A 21,814-nucleotide genomic window follows, 5' to 3' on the forward strand; every position below is an offset into this window, starting at 1 on the left:
TGATCAACAGGGTCTAGCCCAGAGCCATCAGGCTGTGGACAATTGATCCAGCACTGAAGCAAAAGGCCACCCACCACCAAGGAGCTACTCATTCAACAGCAGAGACAGCTAAGCCAATCCAAAAGCCTCGAGAGCAGCCACTGTGACAGAGGATCATATTAAACCAGCCCCAGACCATGGTCCACAGAATGGCTTGCTCCCCTGGGGGAGGGGTAAAGCATTTGTTTAAAAAAAAAAGAAAAAAGAAAAAGGGCCAGGCCTGAGATCTCTATCTTTGCCCAATCTGAAAAGCAAACCTCACCAGTAGGCCTCCAAGGCCTTCAGCAGCTTCCATGTGATCTTCTTACCAGAGCACAGCTCCTCACCTGAAGCTCAGTCAGCAAGTGGGACTCTTGATCCAAATCAGCCCAGAAGACCAGTGCTTTCACAGGGCTGAGCAGGCAGAGCTGAGCAAGCAACACACACACACACACACACACACACACACACACACACACACACACACAGGCTACAGTGGAGATGGCATCACCCATGAGACGCCTAGCTCTTCTCCCTTGTGGCTGCTATCAAGTCAACAGGAGTCAGTGGGCAAGTCATAGCAGGTAAGCCTTCCACGCGTGGCGTTTAGTGTACTGGTGAATTTCTCCCCCTAGTGCACAGGGCAATCAGAGGGTTCAGATTCATTGTTGCTACCTATGAGAGACTATCTATCCATCCAGTGTGCCCTGAACTTTCTAGTTCAGTTTACAGACCCTTTGGCATGACAACAGTGGACATCCCTGAGATGTATTGTGGGGACATCTGTATGCTAGTCCATGGCTCACTGGAGATCTACTTGTCTAGAAATCTAAGGACAATCCCTCCCAAATGAAACTGTAGGGGTTGACCCTTCTCTTGCAGCTAAAGAGGAGGTCCCATGCTTGGTGATAGAGGCTCTTTGGACACCAGGGTTGCATATGCCCTGCCTGACCTCAGTGCTTACAAGTCTGCCTACTGTGGAAAAAAGATTTACACCTGATCCACAGCTTAGGCACCCGGTTCTTCTGAGCTAGTGGGTCCATGGAAGCTCCCTGTGTGCAAAGTGCACCAGGATGTTGGTCATTGGGAAGTACAGATATCTCAAGTCCTGGCTTCAGAGCTGTGGGTGCAATGGTGCCTAATTATATTACAACTTCCTCCTGTTGAGAAACTCGACAGTCCTGCCCCTCCACCAAACAGCTTGCTAGCCACCCTAGTATAGGCTAAAACCTGAACAGGCTGTGGTTTGAATGTGTCCATCACCAAAAGTTCACAGGTTGAGACTGATCCCTAGTCACATGACAATGGTGTTTGGAAGCAGGGCTTAAGGGAGAGATAGAGGATTAGATGAAGTTTTGAAAGTGGGGTTTTCAGGCTCGGTGCTGTAAAAAAAAATGGGGGGGAACCTAAACTAGAACTCTTATTCTGCATCTCCATAAGATGTGCTCTGCCTGCTTGTCCTGTAAAGTCCATAACTAATGTCTGTCCACTGGATAATGTACTCCCCAACCTCAAGGACCAGGAGCCAAACCCACCCCTGTGTTTCATAAATTACCATCTTAGACGGTTTGTCATAACAACCAAAAACAAAACTAAGACAGTACCCCAAGCAACCATGAACTCTGAATTATTCACCAGGCACTGCGTGTCATTTGAGATGTTGGTCCACAAAGCCAGTGAGTCAAAATGTTCCATGGTCAATGGGAAGAGATACACACCGGGCCAGACTCCGACCGTCCCTCATCACAGATGTGGAGCCCATGAGCAAGTGTGGTACAGAGTAGATGTTCAGTAAATAGTTTCTTCCGTGTAGGGCTAGCATAGGGGTGCCCACACTTTGCCCAGTGCAAAGACCACCCTTAATGGTGTTGACAATAACTTCTTGAAGTTTGAGGGGAGGGCTCCACAACAGGCCTCACCTTCCAGCTCTAAGAGGTTGTCCCAGGGTAGCAATGTCCCAGAGCTAGCCTGGGAAAGGTTGCATAGGTCACAGCATGTGGCCCCTTGTCTGAATTCCCTATGGCCACAATTCCCAGACTGGTGACAAAAGAAGGAAGGGCCCCCCACATAAGCCCAGAAACTCCTGGACTGCATGGCTTCGCCGGAAACCTGACAACAAACAGTCAGCCCAGGCGAATGGAACAAAACATTTCTGTGAGAAATAAGGAACACCAGTTCTGCGTCCCCCTCTGAGCTAGCTTTGAGCTGTACAGGTTTAACCACACCCTACCGCGCTCTGTAACCCTACTTCATTAGGAGTCGTCCATACGGTCTCCCGATCCAGAGCTCGGCTGTCTCTGGCCACTCCACCAGCTCTGATCAATCAGGACACCCCCTAAACCCTAGAAAAAGACCCACTGAGAAAAAGCAATCAGAAGGACCTTGGAGGATCACGTCACAGCTGGTCTCAAAACACTGGTGTCTAGTTATCTGGGAAGAGAGAGGCCCAACTGAGAAAACACCTCTACCAGAGTGGCCTGTGGGACATTTTCTGGGTTAACAATTGATGTGGCAGGGGCCAGCCCACCATGGGCGGTATCTCCCCTGGGCAGGTAGTCTTAGATTCTATAAGAGGGTTGAGCAAGCTATGAAGAGCAATCCAGAGAGCAGTATTCTTCTATAGCTCCTGCTTCAGTTCCTGCCTCCAGGTTCCTGCCCCACTTAAGTACCAGCCTTACTTCTTTCAGTGAAGCAGTGTCATGTAAAAGCAGAAGCTCAAATGAATCCTTTCTTCTTCGGGTTGGCTCTGGTGTTTATCACAGCAGTAGAAAGCAAACTAGGACATGTCTCTCTCTCTCTCTCTCTCTCTCTCTCTCTCTCTCTCTCTCTCTCACACACACACACACACACTCACTCACTCACCATTTTCCTTAAACAGGGTCTCATGTAGCTCAGGCTAGCTCATGGTATAGCAGAGGGTAATCTTGAATTCCTGATCCTCCTGCCTCTATCCCCCTGATGCTGAGGTACGTGATCTATATAGGGTTGGGTTTTGACGTAGTGGCCCGGTCCGCTCTTCAACACGAGGTTCTCTTACTGTCTCAGCTTCCTAATAAAGACCTGGAGTATCTAGCCAAGAACTCTACCAACTGATCTGTGGCCCCAGTTGCTAAGGAAATCCCCCCCCCCCATTAATAGTAACAGATGAAGCCCATATAAAAGAAGTCATGATGAACTGACCACCCCAAGAACTGGCAGTTTACCTCAGGGTGTCCCAGACTGAGCATGGTGACATTTGGGGACACTAATTCATTCTTGTCCAGTGAGCTGTAGGAAGCCAAGCCTCCATAACAGGCTAGAAGCTCAGAGATGGGAGAACCAATCCATATCCAGACATTACAACATATCCCCTGGGGACATGGTACTGAAAATGGTTGGTTTCTCTCCCTCAGAATTGGAAGGCTCTGGCAAATTAACCTACCAGCAGTCACTGAAAAAAACAAAGCCGGGCTGGAGCCCAAGAGCTCATCCAACGCCTAAATCCTTCCCAGCCACAGTTTGTCATTTTTAGCTAGCCTTTTAAGAGTCTGTGCGTGTGCACCCACTTTTTTTTTGTTGTTGTGAATCAGGGCACACAAATGCCATGGCATGTGTGAGCAATCAGAGGACAACCTCAGCTGTCAGCTCTTAGGGACTCTGATGTTCCACGTTGTGTTCACCAGGGTAGCTGGCCCTTGAGTTTCCAGAAATTCTATGTCCGTGGACTCCCGATACCACATCTAACAGATAAAGCTGGAGATTCGAACTCAGGTCTTCCCCGAGTCACAGCAAGCACCTTACCCTTGGACCATCTCCCAACCCTATGCTATCTGTTTAAATAGTATCACTGACTCATTGTCCAGGCCAGCTATGCATTTGTGGGAAGGGAAAACTGTTTTGAGACAGGCTCTCTCACTCTATAGCTCAGGCTACCCTTAACTATGTAGCCTAGGTTGGCCTTGAACTCTTGGTTTTCCAGTGAGCTTCACTCTAGAAAAAAATGTACCAGAAGCATGGGTCTTCAAGGGAGGAGGTACAAAATGCCAAGTTGAGGTTGCCATCACAGGCTGGCTTTGACTTCCTACTCCTTCCGCAGCGAGAGCAGGGGAGCCCATCCCCCAGCCTTTCTACTCCTCACCAGTATCTTCCTTCAGCCTCTGCCTGGTAGCATCAGAGGGAGAGTTCGAGCCAGCCTGGCAACGTGAAATGATGCAGTCCTAGCTCTGGGCAGGGAGAACGGACAGGAAATGTGGGAGAAGCAGCCCTGAAAAGAGCCAGAGGCCAGCTGGTGCAACGGAGCTCATAACTAAAGTCAGAGCACATTGTGACACCCCCAGCTTCATCTCCCGCCTGAATGTCTGGCACAGGAAGCCACGAGTTTGAGCTGTCGCAAGCACGCTGTCCCTGCTGTCTGCCAGGAGGGTCTGATCAAAGCACAGCCGGGGGTTTAGTGGTTTTTATTTAATATCCAAAAATCCAAAGGACACGTTGCTTCAAACAATTAAAAGGACAATAAAGCGTTGCCGCACGGGGCATAACAGATTTGGCTGCTTGACTATTAAGATCCCCCTTTGTTGGCCGATGAGGATGCAGGGGGCCCTGAGTTCAGGTCTTCTATGACTGGAGTGTGCCCAAGAGCTGCCTGCAGGGCCACAGAGGTCTGGGGAGCTGGAGGGGATGTGCCAATCAGTACAGGACAAAAGGGAACAACCCCAGCCCTGACCTGCAGACCAGGAGGCAGGGATACAGGCCTGCCTATCCCTTCCTCAAGACCCCAAGGGAGTGACAGCTGATGACATTTCTACCAGTGCTAGTGGCCAGACCTCTCTTCAAATAAACAATACCAGGAGAGACTGAAGACGCAAGCAGAAGGTTCCAGGACTTCCTTGAATTAAGAGCTCAAAGAGAAGGATTTGTATTCCAGGGGGGTCCCCCAGGAAGAACTGTGGGACAGTTTGGGGGTGGGCACTGGTTACCTGAGGTCATTTGGGTGAGGGTTCTCCCTTTTTTTCTGTGAAGAAAGCCTTGCCTCGCACGGTGGCCCTGGAGTTGGCCTAGAAATCTTAGTTACTGGCTCCTTTGTCCAGTGTGAATGCCAACTCCACAGTGAAGGGACAGTGAGGACAGCCCTTCTCTGGTGTGTAAGAACCACACCTCTGTGCTCAGTCAATGGGGAAGGTCACGCCTTCGTGGAACCCTGGCTTGCCAAGTCCTGCTTGTCAGGCAAAGGAGCCTGCTTGAATTCCAAGTGGGACATGTGTCCTCCAGACAGGGAAGCCCAGGAAGCCATCACCCTCCCCCCAGACCAATTCTTTCCGTCCCTCCAGCACCATACATCTTTGAATCTAGGCTCTCTGCGCCAGACTGACCACCTGTGAGAAAAGCAAAAAAAACAAAAAAACAAAAAAAAAAAAAAAAAACGACCGGGCAGCTCCAAGATGCTGCTGTGATTCTGTGCCTGTGAGGAAGGCAGAACAGAACCTTCCAGTCCCGGATATTTTGTCAGTGTGGCTCTTTAATGTCACCGCATCCCACGGGGAGACACGGTAATGCCATTTTAATTATCTCTTTCCCCTGCTGGGATGCCTCCTCCACCGGCTATTCCAATCCCCAACTTAGCAACAGTGGAACCAAGGGAAGATATTAAACTGTTTTCTGGAACTTCACGGTTGGCGTTCAGTTCAGTATCAACACCTCACCCCACAGCCCTGGTTTGTGGTAAGGTGGGAATCAGGAAAGGAAGGCTCCCTGTAGCTGCCACAAACACTGCTGTACTGCAGGTGAGAGGCAGGAGGATTGTGAAAGGGAGGTGAACCCCAGGAGCAGGATTCCTGAGACAAGGAGTCGGCCAGCCATGGTGCCACATTCAGAGGCAAGGGTAGTGGCTTGAAGGAGCAACAGGGTTTTCTCTATTATAGGCCAGCAGTATCTAGGAAGGATGTGGACATTTCATATTCCACAAACCTATTCCTAGCTGCATTTGGAGACTGGGGCAGAGGAGTGGGGGAGGCTTGTGGATATCATGGGGTCACTGAGGTCATACAGGGGATGGTTGCACTTCAGAATGAAGAGGAGACTAATACAGGAGGAGGAATGGTGTGAAGGCAGAGAAAGGCAGCCTGCCAGCACCTCTGTCTCCTGCTCTCAGCCTCCAGAGCCGCCAGACGCACGCCTCTGTAATTCTGGCTGCCGGTAGCCTGTGGTCAGGCAGCGCTCGTAATGGATTCCCACCCTCTTGTAAAGTCTCTAAAAATGTGTCCATTCCCTAACAGGGCCTCGGAGATGGAAGGTTCCGACTCCAAGCTGGCTCAAGCTGCACATTCAGAGCCAGCAAGAGACCCAGACGTGCCCTGTATGAGCTGCCCTGCGGCCCCACGGCATTCTGGGTCCTAAGAGTTCACATAAAAAGGTCAGTTAAAATCGGCAAACCACAAGACGGATGGGGGCGGAGCCGCGCGCCAGGAGCCTAAATCTTCCGGAGACTCAGAAGTGAAAACTGAGAGGATCTTTTTACTGAGAGGAGACCCTGCTTCCAAGGAGAGCCCAGCCCAGGGGATTCCTGAGGACAAATGGGGTGGAGCCCCTGGAGCCCAGGCTGCTGCAGTAATTGCTCCATTGGGCTGGAGCGCAGGTGGACAGCCCGCTCCCGCTGAGGGCTAGGCTGGGTCTTTGTTCTTCTTCATCTTTTTTTTTTTTTTTTGGGGGGGGGGGAGGCAGAGAAAAAGAGGAAGTGAGGTCTCAAACTGGAGAGGGTATTTGAAGCACCAAGTTCTCAACGACCCAACCAGCTAAGGAGCCACAAGGGGAAAGGGTTTAAAACCAAACCAGGCAGGGAGCAGAGGCATCACACAGCCTGAGGCCTCCCTGGGGAGATGTTCCCTAGGAAAGCAGGGACTGTTGGACGGTACATCCATTTTTCTTGCCTAGCGTTCGTCCCTGAAGGAACAGTGGCTCTGTCACTCCATGTCTTTGTACTTGGTGAACAGCATGTACAGGACTCGCAGGGTGGACTTGAGGTCCAAGTTCACCACGTCTGCAAAAAGAAACAGACCACGTTGACTGAAGAGGACAGACTGCAGGGACTGCGGGCTCAACTGCCGCACACACAGCAGAAAGATGCCTGCCATCTAGCCACAGGACATGCAGGCTGCCTGGGACCCTGACCCCTGCGGTCTCTCTCTTTCCGCTTGGAGCTGCTCTGTGGGGCGTTACCTTCAGGGCGTGCCTTGGGCTTTTTGAGCCCTCCGTCCAGCATCAATTCAAAGGCAAAGGCCACATTGTGCACCTACAAGGGGCAAGACAGGAGCAGGGTCAGTGCATGTAAGGTCCCTGTCCCCACCCCCACCCGACCCTGTCCACACAATCCTTCCTCCTGTGTAGAAAGAACTGGTTCTTTCTCTTTGTACAAAGTCCACTCGGACACAGGACAGGACACAGGGAAAGCACACACCGGGAGTCTGTGAAAGATAACTCAACAGTTCCCCTTCCCCTCGTCAGAGATCTGGGTGATAGAAGAATGGCAGCTCCCAGCCTGCCCTTCCTCCACACGGGACTCATAGCCTAGTGCTCCCTCTGAGCCAGAATCTACTACATGGTGAGAAATGATTAGGAAGCTGAGGCTGAGGGAAGGCAAGTCCTTTGCAAAGGCGCTCAGCCCCCGAGGGTGCTCCTCTGAGCACAGGGCAGCTTCCTGCAACCTGGTCAGATAACTAAGGAGTTTGGGCAAACTGGGCCTAGAGGCCTGGCTGTGTTTCTGTGGGATACACTGCCCTTGAGGCAATTGGGGTTATCTCAAGGGTCAGCGTGGAGGCCCCTGGTCCTGGCCCCTAACATCTGCCTGCCTGCCCATTCAACTGGACGTTCAATTGAGGCTTCCCAAAGTCTACAGAAGGCAAGAGTAACCAAACCTGCTCCAAGCAACGGAGGATGGGAAGATGAACCACCCATCAAACCAGCAAGTGCATTCCTGCCAGCTAGACAGGCCTTAGGGTTCACAGTGACCAACTGTCTCTCCAGTCCTAGCCCTGTCTGTCACTCCACTGTGAGTGAGCCAGGAATGCCAGCAAGAATCTCCCTTACAATGTCAATTATGAATTAACAGAAGGCAGGAACCCACAGGGTCTGGGCAGCCCAGTCCTGTGGCTCACCCCACCCCCACCTCCCAGTCCCGCCCCAGTGCTGAGAGTGAACCCTGGGTTTCCTGTGCAGTTGTCACAAGCTCTGCCTCTGAGCTATTCCTCCAACCTAATGTTTGCTTCCCACCCCCCCTTCTGAGACAGTCTCATTTTAGGCCAGGCTGTCTTCAAACTAAGTATAGGAAGATAACCTTTGACCTTCCAATCTTCCTGTTTCTGCCTCTCAAGTGCTGGGATTAGCAATGTTTATCACTGTGCCTGTCTACACAGTGCCAGGGGACAGACCCAGGGCATTTGTTTGCTAGACAAGTACTCCACCAACTGAACCACACTTCCCAGACTAATCTCTTTGGTTAAAGACACATGCTTCTGCTATACTTGAGGGAGCACCCCCTCATACCGCCCCCCATTCAGCTTGCCAAATCCTTCGGCACTCTTGAGATGCCACCAAGATGCTTGGGGCCAGAGCAAAGGACTCACAGCTTCAGGCCACAGAGCTGATCCGAGACACTGCCTACGCCAACCATGGTCCTCCCTTGGGATTAGGAGACAAACACACAAAGGCGTGTGATGACCCTCACCACGACCTCCAGGAGGAAGAGGTCAAAACAAATACGTAAACATGTAAAAAAGGGACCCAATCCTCACACCTCCCTGATGAGGAGGCCCCAGAGTCCAACACCCTGACCTCCCATCTCCCCATGTGCTCATCGCCAGAGGTTTCCTCGCTTTGTAGGTCAGGGCAGTGGCCTGCATGGATGTTCATCCTGGCTTCAAAGAGAGAAAGCCAAGCTGAGGAACATGGCTTCTACCATCTGTACAAAGCCTGTCTGGACAAAGACCCAGTTCTGCTAGTTAAACCCACTGTGCTCGGAGGCCTCCTTACTAGTTTAAACAAAGACACGATTTCCTGGAGACAATACAGCCAAATAGATTATGCAAGAACCTGTTCACCAGACAGTCTGACCTGTGGGTTCTACAACTCCAGGAGCTCTGTGGCCTTGACTAGCTCTGCACGGTTCATCCTCGCTGTGTTCATTCTCTCTCCATCCCCAGTGTGGACTCCAACATGCCAAGACCTCTCTAATCTGTCCAATTCCATCTCGGCAAGCACAACAGGAACGACATTTGGCCATGAGCAGACAGACTGCTTGGTGCCAGGAACCGGCAGATTGATAAACACTGGCCCGTTCTCTGCTGTCCCCCTGGCTCCCACCGAGGTCCTCACCGTCTGCCTCCGTGCCTCATGGGCCTTGCACTTTGGAAAAATAAAGTGGCAGGTGCCACAAGTCCCAAGCAACCCAGACTAGTCTCTGCCAAGTCCTCAGAAGTGAGGCACTAATTCTTCAGCGACAGACTGAACTGCAGGGAGCCTGGGAAGGAGAAAGCGCAGGATAAGCAGATACGAGGACACACTCAAGGCTGACCCAAAGGTGCCTTCAGAAGGAATTTTCTAGGAAACCAAGCATGGAAATAAAATATACATACACACAGTTCCACCACACACAAACACACACACACACACACACACACACACATTTACAGACATGCATACATACAAACATATATATACACACATGTACATACACACAGGCATATATGAGGACCCATACACACATACATGAATATGTAAGCACACATATATACACATGCATAAAAATGAATATTAATATAAATGAATATTTATATAAATGAATATACATACAAACTTATATGTATATACACTCATGAACATAGAGACATATATATACATATATATACATATATGTGTACTTATACATAGGCATATAAATGTATATACATATACATAAGTACACACATTGACATACACAGTCATGTGTGTATACACACACACACACACAGCTTCAGATGACACCAACTCCAAATAGATAGCATCTGAGGGTTCTGCAGCATACTGAACAAGCACCCTCCACTCTTGCTCCCTAACAATACAGAAAGCAGCTACTTTGCATACCATTTGCATATTTGCATTAAGTATCATAAGCCACCAGACAGGATTTAACATCTACAGGAGGAAGTGCGTAGGCTTTATGCTTTATGCTTTATACGGCATTCACATGTGGGACTTGAGCATCTGCCTGCTTCAGTACCCAAGAGGGCCCTGAAACCTGTCCCTAGAAGATTCAGAAGGACTGTTGTAAATATTTGAGAAAAAGCCCAATGTGGCAGGAGGAAAAATAGAAGCAAATTGATACAGCCAGGCACGCAGCTGCTGCAAAGCCACATGTGTGTCATCGTGGGACATGACATTTGGAGGCTCCCCAAAACAGGGAAACCCAGGGGGCTGTGACCAGAGTCATTAAAAACAATATTAACCTGGGGAAAGACATGTCAGGGACATGACCAAGCAACATACTTGTATCATACAATGGCATGGATGTCACTAAAGGGCTTCCCAGTCTGTCTCCAGGGAGCTCAGATTGAATCCTAGATGTTGTGAGGCTTCTAAAGGATACTGAGGGGCTGAAGTTGCCCTTTGCTACCAAGGGACATTCCTTCTATCTACCTCAGTGAGCATGGCCGGGGCCACTCCCAGGAAATAAGGCACTTACCTTCTGGTCAAAGCTGTCAGGCGTCAGGTAGAAGTTGTGGAGCGGAACAAAATAGTCTTCAAGGAGGCCCAGGAGTAGAACCAGGTATACACCATCTGCAAACTGCAGAGAAAACTCATTGACAACTCTGAGGCATGTGTGAGATGGACAGACAACCCTGTATGTGTGCAGTGGACAGATCCTGCATGTGTGCAGGAAAATGTGGGCCTGCCTTATAGGTTGTAGTGCCCACGCCTCAGGACCCAAGCTCCACCCAGCACTCTCACCCTGTCCTGTGAACCCTCAGCAGAGCTCAAGTAAAGAGGACACGGGATGGGTGGAGGAACTGGGGGACATTGGGGGGTGTGGGGGAACTGTGGGGGGGACAGCGATTCGGATGTAAAATGAATGAATAAATTCATTGAAGAAAAGGAAGAGTCAACAGCTCCATTTATAGATGTAGAATGGCCCCCTGACATATATTATACAACATGTATCAACCTAACCCATTTAAAGCAATTTTTAATAATCTTTTATATGAATGAGTGTTTTCCCCCTCTGTGTACACGTATATGTGTGCTACATGCACCCACAGAGGTCCGAAGAAGGTACTGGATACCCTGGAACCGGAGTTACATACAGTTAGGAGCCACTATGTGGGAACTGGGAATTGACAATGGGAATATGAGCCATCAGCCTCTGTCTCTGGGGGTTTTAGTCTTGGGGGGGACATAACACATGTGGGTCACATGGCACTTGTCCTCTCACACCCAACTTCTGTTGACTTCTTCCCCTGTCTAACCATTTTAACTGTGGAGATTTATAGATCTTCACCACTCAAAGTAGACAGCCACTGAGACTGTCTGTATATGCTGTGCCCTAACACATGTGGTCACATGGCACTATTAAAAGGTGCAGCACTGTTGGAATAGGTGTGGCTTTGTTGGAGTAGGTGTGTCACAGTAGGCATGGGCTTTCAGACCTTCACCTGGGATTCAGTATTCTGCTAGCAGCCTTCAGATGAAGATTTAGAACTCTCAGCTCCTCCTGCACCATGCCTGCCTGGATGCTGCCATGCTCCTGCCTTGATGATAATGGACCAAACCTCTGAACCTGTACATCAGCCTCAATTAAATGTTGTCCTTTATAAGACTTGGTTATGGGGTCTGTTCACAGCAGTAAAACCCTAACTAAGACAGCTGGTAACATCACTACTGTGCAAGCAATATTCAGAAGTCTTGAGTTTGAATATATTTTTAATTTTTAGATTTGTTTTATGTATGAGTGTTCTATCTACAAGTATGTATGTATGTATGTATGTATGTATGTGTGTGTATGTATGTATATGAACAATGTGCATGCTTAATGTCTATGGAAATCAGAAGAGGACATTGAATCCCCTGGAACTGAAGTTAAAAATGATTGTGAGCCACCATGTGGGTTCTAGGAACCAAACCCAGGTCCTCTCTACAAGAACAACTGCTCTTGACTGCTGAGCCATCTCTCCACTCTCCTTGATTCTTCTTTAATTACATTATTTATTTGTATGCACACACACACACATACACACATGCACACACACATACATACACACACATACATACACACACCATGGCACACAAGTAGAGGTCAGAGAACAGTATAGGGGAGTCCTCTCCCTCAGTCATGCAGTTTCCAGGATCAAACTCAGGTTTGGAAACAAGCATCTTCATCCTATGAGCCATGTTGCTGGCCCCTGAATTTGGCCCTTTAAAAACCTATTAAAATACAAAAGGCAGCTTCTAATGGTACCAGACATGTTTCAACCTCAGTACTCATGGCTAGTGACTCCAGGAGTGATTGGTAGGCCCACAGAATACCTCCACCAGTCTTCTGAGAGTCCCAGGCAGGACTCCTGGAGAGGTAAGAGGGGATGGGAAGCCTTGGAGGCCTTCAGCTTCCAGAGACTAACATCTCCAAATATGTCCATGAGAACCTGAAAAGTGCAGGCTCCCCTTTGGAGAATCACCCAACAGCATGGCAATGGAAAGAGAACATCACAAATACCTGATTTTAAAAACCAGGAGCTTGGGGGGGAGGGGAATTGTCTCTAACAAGCAAAAGGCATCAAGTCATTTGTTAGCAGGTAGCAGACCTTCTAGGAGACCACTAAGGGGCCAGCTACCAAACAGAGATTTAAGGGGATGCCAGAGATAGCCAAAGCAGACTTTACTAACCTTACATTGTACAATAGCGAAGAAGAAGAAGAAGAAGAAGAAGAAGAAGAAGAAGAAGAAGAAGAAGAAGAAGAAGAAGAAGAAGAAGAAGAAGAAGAAGAAGAAGAAGAAGAAGAAGAAGAAGAAGAAGAAGAAGAAGAAGAAGAAGAAGAAGAAGAAGAAGAAGAAGAAGAAGAAGAAGAAGAAGAAGAAGAAGAAGAAGAAGAAGAAGAAGAAGAAAACAAGCAAAAATGTAGATACACCCCCACACACACATCTATGGTGCCCTGGCTGTGTGTTCTGCAGGGTCACATAGGAAATGTTGGACAGGCTACAGCAGATGTGAACCAGCTTCCCACAAAGGCAGTGCCAGCTTCCATGATCAGACCTTCCCAGGCCTCATGGTGCATGTTGCTTTGTATGTACAACTCTACATCTGATTTCATTTCTGGATGTTAACACCCCCTACCCCCTATCCCCCTGCCTAGGAAACAGACAGGGCACAAATAACCATGGGCAGAACCCCTGCCATGCAGCATGCATATGAGCAGGAAGAGGTCCAATCACAGGGCTGCTTTACTCCAAGGCAGCCCCACACCTGAAGGGAAGGAAATGTGCTGGGGAGAGAACCAAGGGTCTTGAGAAAATGCTATGCTACTGAGCTGCACTTCCCAACCTAAGAAGGTTGTTGTTAAAAAGAAACCAGTGGTGCGTGCCTATAACCCTGGCACTCAGGAGGCTGAGACAGGAGGATGACCAGAAGTTTAAGGCCAGCCTGAGCTACAAAGTGAATAGGAGATGGAGGGAGAGAGGGAGGGAAATGATGAATATAATTAACTGACAGACTGAAAAGCAAAATAGCTTGAGACAGAGATATCCATCTCTCGAAAGAAGATGCCCCATGTATTTAGGGAGAAAAAAAAAAAAAACAACGCATTACACAACAGCTGTCCGGTGTGATTGACTGTTATTAAAGGGAGTGTGCTGTTTTATGTGTGAGCACTTTGAAACAGACCCAGGCAGGGTTGGGGGTGGGGGATAGCAGGGAGGGAGAGAAACAGCTTTTCACTTTAGCTTCCCAGAGCTTCAGGAACTCTGAAGTGTCACACAGCAAGCTTGCGGCATGAGCAAGCAGCCAAAAATAAGTGATGCATTTGCAAATCACACACACATATGAGCGCGCACACACACACACACACACACACACGAATGCACACACACACACACACACACACACACACACACACACACACACACACACACACGAACGAATCCAATCTGCTCAATAATGAAGACCACACTGCCTACACCCAGAATGCCCAGGAGAAGTGCTTGGAACAAAGCCCTGGGTGCAGCGCCCTTGGGGTGATAAATTAGGGCAACTTTTGTTTATTTCCCTTATCTTCATTTTCAGACATTTCTACGATGAACCTGAATTACTTTTTTTAATTAGAAAAGCAAATGAGAGAAGTTAAAGAAAGAGAAAGCAATAGAAGAAAATGCCCAGGGGTTTAGGATGGATCAACTGAGTATTAGGGATGTCTGTACCATGAATTCCGGCTCAAAACTCAACCACACAACTAGGCCGGGGATGGGGGTGGGGGGAATTCAGTTGGGTCTTTCAAGGTGTGTTGTGTGCTTGGTAGACTGTCACCACAAGGTCGGTCTAACTTGAGGAGGGAGTTAAGGTCAGACAGCAGAAGTGTTTGGCCCCTAGTCCCCAAATGGATGCTAATTTTATTACTATTCCTATAACTTGTATGAAGTATGGCGATGTATAGGGCGGAGTGTCAGGTTAGTGTCACAGTCCCTATGTAGTCAGAGGACAGCTTGCAGGAGCCAGTTGTCTCTTTCCACTATGGGTGCCCCCGGGGATCAAACTCAGGTCATCAGGTTTGTTTGGCAATCACTTCTACCAGCTGAGCCATCTTGCTGGCCTCAGGTTGGATGGGGCATCGTCTCCTTGTTGCCACGGGATCCAGTGTGAGGCTGCCATGTCTCCACCACTGAAGCAGAGGGCACAGAATGTTCTAGCCCCAGAGACCCTCACAACAAAGGGCTTGTGGCAGGGCCGGATGGAGTCTTGGGATGGGTGCTAAAAGCTGAACTGTCTCTCTCCAAAATAAGCTGGAATCCTCATCCCTAGACCCTGTGCCTGTGACTTCATTTGGACACATGGTCCAATGTCCCCTTGTGTCGTTAGGGTGGGCTCTACTCCAGCATGACATTTCCTTGTTCTCGGCATCCGTTTCTAGAGCCTAAGTCTGGGAAGCAGATGGGCACAGACAGCCCTGTGCAGCATGCAGACATGCAAACACAGATGCAGGCACAGGGGGAGGCCACGAAAGATGGAAGTACTACATCTATGGTTGTAAGAACACCCGGAGCCCGCCTGCAGAATCGTACAGAAGCCCCAGTGAGAGTGGGAAGGAGCCAGCCTGCCCACACTGTGACTCTGGACTCCCACCCTGCAGAGCCCCTGGCCTGGGCCTTCCATCTCTGGCTGCCACAGCTCCAGGAAGCAGAGGGGCTGAGCATCCACAGGGCTGGAGCGATCTCGTGAGCTACACTCTGGGAGCTCCTCCTGCTCATCCCCACAACCCACCAGAGTTGAGAGCGAAGCCCTGATTACCTGGGTCTCCAGGTCAGTCACCTCCAAGTTCAGCTTATTCAGGTGCTTGTTCACAAACGTGATGAGAGACTGTCAAGGCCCAGAGGTAAATACGACATTAGACACCCCCCACCTGAGATCCCAATATGTCAGACTGACATACTCTCTAAATTCTCCTCCGATGGCTATCACACAGAAAAAAATATTGTGTCAAGCTTCATGCTCTGAAGCCAGCCCTAGTTTTAATGGCACAGAGCCAAAAAGAACCAAGCTGTATGTTTGGTCCGGTCTACTGGACTCCATTGTGAGAGTTCCACCGGAGCACACATTGCTAAGAGAGGTCTCACACAGGCAAACTGTAGAAATTCCAAATGTCTCCCCATCCCCATCTGGGCTTATCTTGAGTCTGCAGAGAGTCTAGACAGAGCCTGCATAGGCACAGCTCCCCTGGGGGGCAGGCTAGGGAGTGAGATAATCTACCTTCTTCACAAGGTTGAGCTTGTCCGGCGCATGGTCGAAAAGCGTGTCGAAGGCATCCCGTTCTGCATGACATGCGAGAGAGAACATAGAAAGTTCTAGAAAGGACTCTGCTGCCCCGATCCCAACCTTCGGCTATTGGGTCTAGAAATAGCTACCCTGCCCTCTCCAGATGTTCTGCCTGGGGGTTCCAGCCTTGCTTGATCCCTCTGGTTTCTGCCAGAGCAGAGGAGCCTACGGGTGGACACTGCCCCCGAGGATGAGTAAAGCAGGGGTCTTGAGCTGGTGATGAACAAGGGCTGTGTAAGGCTTCCTTGGTAGCAGTAGAGCTTTGAGTATGAGATACCAGGTCACGCTTGGGCACCTGCATGTTCTCACTGAGCACTCAAAGCATCCCTGAGTCTCCTTTCCTAAGCGCTATCACTGTGACTCCTGTTTCTACTCTTGGGCAGGTCAGCTGCCCCCATGCCTGATCTACCTCCTCTTGCTTCTGGATGGCCACAGCCTCTGGCTCCACTGGCCGCCTCCACCTCAGCAGCTAGAATCTCGAAAAGTGCAACTGGACAACTTCTCACCACTAGCCCACAAAACCCTGCCTCTCATCGCTATAATCCATCCTCTCCCTCATGGGTATAATGAGGTGGCCATGTTCCCATTCATCCCCCAGTCTTTACAAAATGGCCTCTCTGCACACCTGCATCCCTCAGGCATTAACATGCCCCAGGGCCTTTGACAGAGACTCACTCCCCCACCCCAGGTTGCTCTCCCAGGTCACCTCCCTTGAAGGACCCAGGCTTGTATATATCACATCTTGAAAATACAGTTTCTCCTTGCACTGTTGGACTTACAGCTCCTAACTCTCCAGGAGAGATGGATGATTCTCCTACTCCTGGCCCTGCCTCTGACTCTGGCAACAGGGGACGCTCAGCAGAGGGGCTCAGGGTGAAGTCACCTGAGCCCTTGGTGTCTTCTGCAGGATGCCTAAGGAGACCTCCCTCTTCCCCGGTGAACCATGATCTGCTCACTCTGATTGCCACATAAGTGCAAGCTGCCACCCAAAAGTCCCCATCCTTTCCTACCAGAGGACCAAATTAGCATCTGGAAAGAACAAGTTGACAAAGAGGAGCACTGGAACCCCCAAACCCCTCCCCAACCACACTGGACACCTCCAGCCCACTAGGACTGACAAAGACAAACGAATCTGAAAATCTTCATGTGCCTCAGGACACCTGCATTCCAAAGAGTCTGGGGGTGGCCTGGGGCTCATTGTAACAATGTGGCACACCCCCCGGGGGAAGATTTAAGATTCGAGCTGAGCTAACACATGAATTTGTGTGAACTACATATGACAAATAGCACACACTCAGAACATCCTACTCTATGCAAATGAACCAAAATAGTCTTGCTAAGCAAAGGAAGGGAGAGCCGGCTCTAACAGGAAAGCCCAGTTCTGCTTGGAGGTGGCACTTTCTCCCTCAGAAGTGTTGTTCCTTAGTCTGCCACTGGCTGTGGCTCTCTGTTCTTTGTTCAGGGACACAAGAACCTGGAATCCCTTCAGAGGTGCCCTCTGAACCCAAATGTCTGCTTAGATAGATGGCTACAGCCCAGGTCAAGCAGAGGCCTGGGGGCTCCAGAGCCAAGGCGTGCTGCAGCAGGGGAGAGGGGGGCTCCAGAGCCAAGGTGTGCTGCAGCAGGGGAGAGGGGGGCTCCAGAGCCAAGGCGTGCTGCAGCAGAGGAGAGGGGGGCTCCAGAGCCAAGGTGTGCTGCAGCAGGGGAGAGGGGGGCTCCAGAGCCAAGGCGTGCTGCAGCAGAGGAGAGGGGGGCTCCAGAGCCAAGGTGTGCTGCAGCAGGGGAGAGGGGGGCTCCAGAGCCAAGGCATGCTGCAGCAGGGGGGAGGGGGGCTCCAGAGCCAAGGCGTGCTGCAGCAGGGGAGAGGGGGGCTCCAGAGCCAAGGTGTGCTGCAGCAGGGGAGGGGAGTCACTGAGAGCGACCTGGACCCTGACTTCTGTCTTCTTGGTTCTTAGGGAACCATGTGCTTCTAAGAAGGAGCTAGAGGCCTTCCACTTCCAGCTCCAATACAGAGTTCTAGCCAGAGGGGTAGGGCACAGGGAGACTTCTCCCACCTCAGGGGACAGGGGTTGCTGAGGAGGAGGGAAGGGAACAAAGAAGACTGGGGTGAGCTGAGAAAGCCAGGGTTCCTGGGAAAAGAGCCAAACAGGTCCATTTAAAAGAAGGCCCCTACCAACCTAGCCCCAAGATGAAGGTGCCAGAGTTTCCTGCCAGGGCCTGGAGGCAGCTCCATCCAACCCAGAGCCTCTTCCTCAGCCTTGGGGAAGATGAGAAGCTAAATGAAGAGAAGGGACCTTTTGTGTCTGCATGTGTCTGGGGGGAGAGGCAGTGCCTTCCTCTAAGGGCTGGTGGGGACACAAAGCTACCCTCAGTTAGCACCAGATGTCACTCACTCCCATAATCAGCTAAGTCAGATTATCCCCCAGAAAACAATCTGTAAAGGGGCAAAAGGAGCTTAGTCCTCTTGAAGCAAAGCAGCCCTGCAAAGCGGCTTAGGCAAAGCCCCAAGAGCCCAGGCCCTTGACGTCACTGGTTTATTTAGCTGGGCCACTGCTGGGCTTGGCAGAGCGCTGTGTGGGAGGCCTGCTGGGCGCCTCCCACGCTGGCTGCTTACCTGCGCCTTGGAGGACCCATCATGTGACTCCATAGCCAGGAGAAGGGACCAGGGGTTCTAAAACAGGGATGGTGGGGACAGGGCAGAGCTGGGTTCAAATACCCACTGTGTGACTTGAAAGACCACAGACTTTAGGCCCGTTCCCTAGCCAAAGGGCTCTTCCTCTGTAAAGCAGGGACAACCAGTTGTCTGTTCCCTGCCACTTCAGTGAGCATCAAGAGTCGGAGTGGGGTCACAGGGACAAGCCCAACTCCCACTCGTGTCTGGGTCCCCATCAACATCCCTTCTGCACTGGAGAAGTCACTAGTTTGGAAAAACACACAAACAGGGGTGTTTTAGGTCTGTACCTGGAGCCTAACTCAGCCTCATTTAGACTAGAAGGTTCTCCCTATTCTATGTTTCTGACTCCTCTTGAAAGCAGAGGCTGGGGGCACAGAGAGTGAGCCAACCTGGCATCAAGATGCTGCCCCCCAGTACAAGGATGGGGGCTCCTAGTTTCCATGGGTCCCCTCCTATAACCTTCAGTTTCTGGGGTTTGACCACCCATGTCAGGCTGGTCCGCAGCAGCACCTAAACTTGCACCCAGGGACAAGAGGTTGGAAGGGGAAAAGCCTTGAAGTCTGAGCCAGGCTAGAGATGAGAAGAGGAAGAGAGGGTTCTGTTCAGAGTGAACAGAAAATGCAAAGGGAAATGGGGGTGGGGTGGGGGCGGGGGGAGTCCATTCAAGAGCAGTCCTGGGAGGGAGGCTGATGGGAGTTCATTCTTTAGCCCTGAGTCCTGCCTGCACAGGGGCCAGGGGTGTGAATGTCAGGTCAGAGTTTACATCTCACACAGGCTCTTCTGGAGAGGTGAATGGGGGAGACTGGGTCACAACAAACTGAGCCTGGGACTAGGAGGGAGCCTCCGCCCTTGCCCATTCGATCCTGTCAGCGCCAGAAAGGGCTAGGGCTCCCGAGTGGGGGAGCCAGGGAGGAAGGACCACCAGCTAGAGAAAAGGCAACTGGAAAAAGGCGTTGCTATGGAGACCAGGCTCTAACCTCCTAGCTCCCAGGAGACTGGTTTCCAGGGAGAGAAAACCCTGATTGTACCTCAGGCAGGACAAGATGCTGGTGGGAAGAGGCTGGGCACCCCTTAACCTTGCTGGCCTCATCCCTCCTTTGCACAGCACTTGAAGGCCAAGGAAGCTGGAGGGAACCGGGTCAAACAAGGCCCAGCCTAGGAGGATCATCAGCCTGCTGTCTTGGAACCTCTTCACACCTGACAGTGGTTCAGGGAGAGCTGCTGAGATCACACAGGCTTGGGGTGAGTGGCTGCCTACAGGGTCCTTCGAAAGCCCTGAACAAAGGAAGAGGCATCCGTGTCCCTAAAAGCATAACACTTAGACCAGTGTCCCGGGACAAGGGGAGCACACACACAAACCCTGAGGTTCCCGGGAGCCGGGCTGGCTCAGTTTGTCAGATGATTAAAGCAGGGTGGGTGCATGCTGGTTTGTGGCTAGAGGGTCCCTGGTGAGTGACAGTTAAGCTGATGGACGAGGGAACTCTGGGTAATTTAGCAGGAGGGTATCTTAGGCCGGGAGTCGTGGAAGTAAGGGAGCCACAGGATTGGGCCTGGACACTCAGAAAGTGAGAGATCAAGGCCACAGGGAGAGTGATGTCTGAGCATCCTTAAAGGCCACTGTAGGGGCTGTGGACAGGAAATAGACACGACAAGGGATGTTTTGACCTCCCTCCTCAGCAATGTGTCCTGAAGCCAGAATTAAATGCTGGGTGGAAACCAACTATGCACCAAAGGTAGTGGTGTGACCAGACCCTGGCAGGGCAGTGAGGCCAGAAGTGACCAGAAATCCTGGGACAGCCTTGTGCTACTCCCCCAAGAGGATGCCTGGGAGCCCAGGGACTCACTGTACCAAAACTAAGGCTGTCAGCGGCAGCGGTGTAACCAGGAGACCTCCTTGCGTCAGCACAAGTGCGAGGCGGGGGGGGGGCGGAACTAATTGCCTGTCACTGGCTAATAGCCTGTTTCATCTTACACCAGAGCCTGCAAGAAGTGAAGTGCGCACAGCGTCAGAGGAGGCTTCTTGTGGCCTCAGATGTCCCCAGCATTGTGACTGAGACCTGGTGCACCTGGCTGCCCCAACCCCCGACACACACACACCCTGTGTACCTGACCCAAGATACCAACCTGGCCCGGGCTCACCTCCCCCCAGCCAAACCAAGCCTTTTCAAATCCTCTGAACCCAAACACACCAGTGAGGACTCCACTCTCAGTGCCTCATTCGTCATCTTCCCGCCTCTGTGATCCGGATCCCCAGGGCTTCAGAACCTCCTCTGAGTAGCAGAGGTGACAGGGAGAAATATATCTCCAAACTACCCTGCACCGGGACACCAGCAGGGGTCCCACATGACTCATGTCTGCTATCCTGTCTCCCCTGGGAGTTTCCCCAGCAAGCATAGCACCTGTCTATCAGAAAGGCATTGGGTTTTAGAGGTGGCATGCCCCGCCCCCGCCCCAAAAGGATTCCCCAGGGTCAGACATACATCTGGAAATGAGCTGGGAGCTTCTATCTGGCTTCCACTTTTCCTCTAACAACCTTCTCCCCTTCCAGCCAGCTGGAGAGAACACTCTGTTGTAGCTTTCTGTCTTAAACTTCTGTCCAGCCTATACAGCCAGGGTTCACCTCTGAGAATTTAAATGAAGCCACGGGTTTTTGATCCCTTTGTCTACCCTCTCTTGCTCAGGGGACAGGGTCAGGTGAGCGGGTAATTACCTCCTTTTCTCCCTCCCTCCCTGCAGGTAAGCTAGAGACTTTCTCCAGGCTCCTCCCCTTCCCCCCCCCCCCACACCCTTGCTCCTCTTGCCCAAGTTCACAGGTTCACACACATGACCTTGAGAACCCCAGAGATTTCTGTATTGGACCCTGTGTGCCTAGGGGTCTCAGTTTGTCCCACTCCAAGCCAGGGTACTTACCAAACCGGCCCATCATAAGCCTGTGGACAAGAAGAAAGGGTCAGATGGTCACTTGGACCAAGTCTTATGAGGGAGACCAGTAGAGCCAACCAGACCCTAGCACCCAGCCCCAAGGCCCCCCAACAGTAATGAATACCCCACCACTACCACCTGCTCTAGCCTAACAGAGGTGAGGGGTGTGTGAGGCGACTAAC

General features: G+C 50.9%; 1 protein-coding gene across 1 annotated transcript in view; it reads right to left on the reverse strand.

Annotated features, from left to right (window-relative positions):
- Positions 1-6,487: 6,487 nt before the first annotated feature.
- The window catches only part of PARVB (parvin beta), a 78,374-nt gene continuing 63,047 nt past the window's right edge, over positions 6,488-21,814 (reverse strand). Inside the window, exons 8-13 of the mRNA XM_080939657.1 lie at positions 21,621-21,640; positions 15,971-16,032; positions 15,512-15,580; positions 10,706-10,807; positions 7,210-7,282; positions 6,488-7,030 (exon numbers count right to left, since the gene is read on the reverse strand). Coding sequence (XP_080795783.1) covers positions 6,954-7,030; positions 7,210-7,282; positions 10,706-10,807; positions 15,512-15,580; positions 15,971-16,032; positions 21,621-21,640 — 403 coding nt within the window. The 3' untranslated portion in view covers positions 6,488-6,953. The remainder of the gene's footprint in view (positions 7,031-7,209; positions 7,283-10,705; positions 10,808-15,511; positions 15,581-15,970; positions 16,033-21,620; positions 21,641-21,814) is intronic.

This window comes from Micromys minutus (genome assembly GCF_963924665.1).
Source record: "Micromys minutus genome assembly, chromosome: 27".
Taxonomy (NCBI): Eukaryota; Metazoa; Chordata; class Mammalia; order Rodentia; family Muridae; genus Micromys; species Micromys minutus.